This window comes from Gymnogyps californianus, chromosome 5 (assembly GCF_018139145.2).
Source record: "Gymnogyps californianus isolate 813 chromosome 5, ASM1813914v2, whole genome shotgun sequence".
Lineage (NCBI taxonomy): Eukaryota > Metazoa > Chordata > Aves > Accipitriformes > Cathartidae > Gymnogyps > Gymnogyps californianus.
The window spans coordinates 3,538,671-3,545,136 of record NC_059475.1 but is presented as its reverse complement, the minus strand read 5'-3'; the positions used below and the strand labels follow the sequence as shown (position 1 = coordinate 3,545,136).

At 49.6% G+C, this 6,466-nt stretch overlaps 1 protein-coding gene across 1 annotated transcript; it reads right to left on the bottom strand.

The window, feature by feature from the left end:
• On the bottom strand, positions 1–6,109 carry FGF3 (fibroblast growth factor 3). The gene is made up of 3 exons (XM_050898260.1): positions 5,851–6,109; positions 3,655–3,758; positions 1–333 (listed from the first exon to the last, which is right to left on the bottom strand). Exons 1-3 carry the CDS (start codon positions 6,107–6,109, stop codon positions 1–3), a joined length of 696 nt encoding a protein of 231 aa, XP_050754217.1.
• Between the last annotated feature and the right edge of the window lie 357 nt (positions 6,110–6,466).

The window sequence follows — 6,466 nt, the reverse complement described above, 5'->3', positions numbered from 1 at the left end:
TCAGCGTCCTCTCCTTCTTCGCTGGTTCTTGCTTAGGGGCTTCAGGAGACTCTCTCGATATTTCACGTTTGTGTGGAACACTCGGACCATTTCATGGTCTTTGTTATCCAATACTCTGGGCAGAAAGAGAGACGATTTCTGTGTCCTGCGAGTTTTAAAGCCCCTTCTGGGTCGTCCTTTCCCATTGATTGAGACATACCAGAGTCTCTCTGCACTGGCTTTGCGCTTGGTGCCGGCTCTGTTGGGTACAGTCCGGTAGAGACGGGATGCGTAGGTGTTATAACCCAATTCATGGATCCTCTCCACGAACTCACACTCTGCGTTATAATTTTCCTGTAAAGCAAACATGACAAAGTTTAAGAAAGAGGATATAGGTAATAGCTCTCTTCTACCTCAATAAGATTGGACTGAAGTCTTAAGCAAGACTCTACTCAGTTTTAGGATAAGGACAGCAACACGTGTGGTAAGAAAAACTCAGACTGGTGCTACAAAAGGCGAGCAGAAGAGAATCGCTGAGCCTGAACTGTTGTGTAACAAGGTGCTCCCTGTCGGCAGTGTGAGCATACTCTGTGGACTAGAGACAGAAAGAGGCCAAAAAACAACCCGAAAACAAAAAATGGCATGTGAATAGGAATGAATAGCTCTGCTGATTGTTCAGCTGTAAATTTTTTTTTTTGTGCTTACGGATGTAAATACACCTGTGAACTGGACAGATGATTTAATTGCTGCCTATCAACCTTCGACATGTATTAAAAAGGTAAAATCCTACAGCTTAATGTAAAATGTGGCTCTTTATTTGGTATGTTAGTAGTTAGATACACCTGCAGTCTATTACATCCAGTTTGCTGGATGAGTATGAATATTTAAGCAGTATACAGCATCTTTATGAAGCTTCTTTGTTTGCTTCGGCATAACAAAATTAAAGTACACCCTGCCCACCAGTGTGTTCCTCCAAAATGCTAGGCTGCTCCTTTATCACAAAGTGTAAGGGAGAATATGCACCCATCCTGGGTGCCCACATTTTACATGATCTGTCTAAATTTGCCCCTTTTCATCTGGTCCTCAACTGAGAGAAAACTGTGCAGAAGCCTGGCACAAGGAACTCCTTCCTCCTCCCTGAGAGCAGTAGAAACAGCGCAAATAAAGGACCTCCCACAGTGTACATCTTTTCTTAACTACAAAATCATCTTTGCTGTACCTGTGTGATTAAGACTTCAGTATCTAACATGTGCAAGGCACAGAGGCAGAGGAGAACTGCTACCATGGTCTTTACAGAGGTATTTTATTTCGCATCGCCTCTCTGGGGGACATGGAAAGGGCACAGGTAGCCAGGCTGGGGCCAGAAAAGCCAGAGGCTCCATTAACAACATGTCTTTAATGCTGTTCACTCACCAGAAATGCTGATAGGCATTTAACAAGATTTTAAAAGACTCCACATGTCTCAGCTGCACAGCTGTAAAACGGAAGTGCCCTTCCTTGCAAGGACAAGGTTTTCATATGCTGTGGTGCTGGAGCCCACACAACTACCACATGGAGGTAGATTTGTCCTGCTGTCTGCCTCAGTTCTGGTTGTAGAGGGTTTATCACAGAGGATAAACCTCAAGGATTATCACAATCTGCTAAGGACACAAAGGAATTCTGCAGACTCAACAAACTCATTTTATTGACATGGGAAAATTGGTGAACGAAGGGATAACAGTTATTCCAATACTGTTTCATAAAATACTCCCTGTATAATTATCCCCAAACAAGTCAGTCTTGTTTGAAATAGGGGCCTTGCACAGGTTCCCGGAACAGTAATATCAGTAAAGATATTGGTCAGTTTTTTCTAGGCAAGCAAAGCCAGGAAGTTTCTCCTGAGCTGAGTTCTCACCCCTGGCTGCTTCTGCAAAAAAAGCTGGAGTGGAATAGCTTTTCCTGGATTGCCCCTCCCGCTCTGAAACACAAGTCTGAAACAGTCTCTCTCAAAGTTGAGCTGGAACCGTAAAAATTATCTTTTCTGGTTGTACAGAAACCTTTAATGGCTGATATTCCTTGGCACGTGACAGCTGAACAAACTTCAGGATGGGCTGATGCTCCTCGCACTACAAAGGGAAGTCCAGGAGAAAAGGACTCTCTGGGCTATTGTACTCTAGGCTTTTCTCCACTCTAGGAGAGCAGGCTTTTGCTCAGAATTTGTTTAGTCTTATTTTAATTCAGTTTAATTAATCTGGAGGAAAAACATCCCTATTTTGAACAAGCAAGAGAGAAAGATGAGAAAGAACTCGAAAATTCATCCTTCCCATTAATTTCTTCGGGGCAGACGTTGGCTCTGAGCTGATGGAGGAGCTCCATTGAAAAAGATGCTCATTTTAATCAGAATATTAACTGGAAGCATAGAAGTGGCCAGCCTTAGCTCTGGCACAGCAGCGCTAGTACATCCTCATTCCTCTTCAGCTGCATTTTCCTTTGCCAAAATTGTTTGTGGTCTGCTTCTCTGCACCAGCAAAGAACCATCATCTTTACACACAGGCCCTTTAATCAGTGTGCATCACATGAGGCACATTACAGAAGCTGGGTCGTAAACACTATCAGAACACTCTTGAAAAGGTGGAGTAAAATACATTAAACCAGGGAGGCAACTGAGTTGATTGTGTTACCTAGGTTGCACTCCCATGGAAAAAGCTCACATTGCTTGAGGATATATCATGCTGTTCAAATCAACAGCATTACATATAATGACTAGTTGGAGGAAGCAAATTTCACATAGCCATATTTTACCCTCTTCAAATCTGTTTCCATACCACAGGATTCCTGGAGAAACTGCACAGTATGGCTTGCAGTAAGAGATCACAAGATTGCTGGGGATGTAATCAAAGACAATGGAAGAAATTCAAGTAGGTAGATAATGTGTATAGTATACACACTGACAAATACGCCTTAGTATGTCCCTGAATGTGAAGAAGTCTAAGCTGAAGTATTTTATTCACCGAGGGGAAATATTGGCTGGGCTGAAAAGGCAAGACTCCCACTAATATCAGTAGAGCACAGATTTTACCTCAAAGATCAGGACAAAAAATGAGGTCAAAGGAGTAGAATAAGGTGTTTATTTTCACCTTTATCTTCTTGCACCTTCTCATACAGCCTTTCCTTGCTATAGCCCTGCCTTTCAGTACCTGTAAATTGTTCCACTGCCCAACCAAATGCTCTGTGCAAAGAAACTTCCGTCAGTAGGCTGCTTTCCTGTAACAGAGATGCTCAGTTGCTTCTGAATATTCTTTGTCTGACACGTATATCCTCTGCCAGTGTCCAAGATCCACATCAAATATAAATATGAATAATTTTGAATAGAGATGGACATTCTGCACTGCAAAGGCTAGCGCCTGAGGTCTTTATCAGTGCACCGCATTTCCCAGAACTTTGGCCGTGAGAAATACCTTTGCCAAATACATTCTTCTGCCTTCGGCTGTACAGGCAATAAGAAAGTAAGAACACAGCTTCTTTCCAGTTTTAAAAATATACTGGTTGGTTGCCTGTGACAATTTCAGACAGAAATCTGTTATAACATTACTTTTTTCTCTATAAATGTTTATTTATAAGAAATCAGTGCTCCCCACTGGACCTGTTCTCCCCATAGGAAATGACAGGCATATGCTAGTCTTAAGTAAAACTTACTGATGCATAAAGTCTGCCCCTTTTGTTCATGGCCAGGTATCTGCCAGAGAACAAGCCCTTGATGGCAACGATTCCAACATCAACAGCAGTTATTTCAAGAATACCTAGAAACAGAAACAATTGTGAGATACGTTGTTGCTCCCCACCACGTGTAATTTTTTGAGATATGTTTGAATGACTGCTTACCTGCAGAGTATGATTTCACAGCTATCACTAGCTCACACCAAAATCATAGTGCAATCAGGTGAATGAAACAAGACTATTACTTGAAACAACATAGAACGACGACGATGCGGGAATTGTTTGAGACAAGCTTGACAATAAATCCCTAGATGTCTGATTGAGATTGAACTCTTTCAAAAATGAAAAAGATCTGACACTGAACTAGAGGTTCACTTAATCCTATATGTATATAAAAAAGTTTAAATCCTCTTTAATGCTTAGGAACACAAGAGCTCTTGACTTATTGAAACCAGTCACAAAGCTGTCCATTTCAGGACAAAGCCCTTGCTGAGGTCTCCAGAGGGTAAAACAGAGTGAGTCGGCTGCATTTTAGAGCCATGTATATAATCACAAAAGGAACTTGTCATTGAAGAGGTCAATGTAGCCCTCCAGACAAGGACAATATGACTGTCCCAGCCAAATTAAAAGGGAGGAGATTTGCAGGCCATCAAAAATGGGATCTCAAACACAAGAAGAGTGTCACAGGCGAGGCTGGCACAATACCTGCCAAAATGTTTATGTCCAGCCAAAGGTGCCACAACGCTGATGGAGGCACAAATGCCTTGGGAGATGTTGTGTTGTATGTGCAGCACTGTCTAGCTGGCTCACTCAAACTCTGCTCTCAGTTCTCCAGTTGTGGCCTGAAGGCTCGGTGCTTTCTATGAGTATTTGGAGGTGAGAGGTGACCCTTGCACCCCAACCCATTGCTGTCTTTCAGCAATGATAGAGCAGAGCCAGGGGCCTGTCCCCTTTGCAGAGCTGGATTGCTGGCCTGACCGTGTCTGGGAGAGTTGGGGTGGTTTTGGTACAGCTGTTTTGAATCAGGCACCGGTTCGCTGCTGAAGGATGCCTCCTCCAGGCTTTGATAGCGAGGGGGTTTTCCTCTAGGAAATAGTGGTTTTCCTTTATGGACTTCAGACAGATCCCTGAGGTCTCCCTATCTCTGTGTGCCATCACCAGGCGGGATTTACGCTTCCTGGGGTGGCGGGGCCGGGGCGGAGGCCGGGCTGTGCCCGCGGCCGGGGCCAGGCTGGGTGCGGGGGCGCCCGGGGCTCCCCCCGGGGCAGCGGCGGCGCTGAGCTCCGCTCTCCTCCCTTCTGCCGCCCTCGCACAAACCCCCTCACTCCCGACATATCCCGTTTCATCTTAATTACCGCCGATCCCCGGCACATGTCAAAGGGGACAGATGTGATCTAGCCCGTGGAAGCTCAAGCCCCCCGCGGGAGACGAGCTGGGCCGGGACGAGGGAGGCGAGGGCAGCCTGCAGCCCGTCGAGGAGGGCACCGGGACTCGGCCCCGAGGAGGTGTGAGGGCACCGGTTGCCCAGCGGTCCGGGCTGGGGCAGGCTGGCGTGGGAAGCCCCCGGCGGAGCGAGGGCAAGTGACAGGTCGGGAGGGCTGCGCAGGGCAGGTCCGCGGTCCCCGTCTGGGGAAACTTGGAATTTGGGGGTGCCGCTCTGCCCCGGGGGGACAGAGCCCCTCCGCCGCCGGCCGGTCCCCGCACCCCGCAGGGCCCGCTCGGGAGTCCCCTGCCCGGGCCGGGGGCAGAGGGGGCTGCCCCGTCGAGCCCGCCAGCCCCCGGGGACGGCACGGCAGCGGGAGCCGGAGGGTGCGAGGGCGCGGAAAGGGCGCTGCGGGGTCCGGTGGGGCCAGCGGGGCGGCTCCCGAAACGCCGAGGCGAGGTCTCGCCGAGCCCGACGAGGGGAGGGGGCGAAAGCTCCGGCAGCTGAGGGTGCCCCCGGTCCCCGCCGAGCAGCCCCAGCCGCCGTGCGGCGGCTCCCGCCCCGGGGCAGCGCTGGGCAGGAGGAGAGGCGGGAGCGGCTTCGCCACCGCCCCGTCCGGCACCGTCCCAGCACCCGCCGTCGCCTGCCCGTTGATGCTGGAGCAAGACGCAATTGGTTCGAGCGAGAGACCCCCTCCCCGCACACCCCGGCCCGGGGGAAGCGGGACGGGGAAAGGTGTGCCCGGTACTCACTGAAGACGCTGTTTTTCTCCAGGGTGCCGTTGATCTTGCCGTTGGGGTGGATCTGGAGATGGTACTTGGTGGCACAGTAGAGTTTCCTGCGCCTGGGCGCTCCTCCGAGGTGCTCGTAGACGCCACCGCGGCCCCCCGCATCCCGGCGCGGCCGGGGGTCGCTCGGGGAGGCTCCAGCGGCGCCGGGCACCCCCGCGGCCCGCCCTGGGGACCACGGCTCCTGCAACAAACTCAGGAACAAGATCCAGATTATAACCATTGTGGCATGGTGGCCGCAGCGCTTAGTCTGCTGGGGAGATGGAGGCTTGGAGCGAATGACACCAGGGGTCCCATTAAAGACGTCTTGCTAGCAGCACTCCAAAGTTGCCGAGCACACACTGTTTCGAGCCGTGAAGCATTGGCAAGTTTTTATCAGCCTCGATCTGGCCCTTTTATCTGTCTCAGATTTACTTAAATCAATAGACATCAGCAAAGGCCACCGAAGAGTCCCAGCTGTTTGTATTAGATGGAGCTGCCGTGATCAGCCTTCTCCTTGGGTTTCCAGATAGACAGACGGCATGCATGAGAGACAGAGAGGCAGAAGGAGAGAGGGAGGGAGGGAGAGAGAGAGAGACCC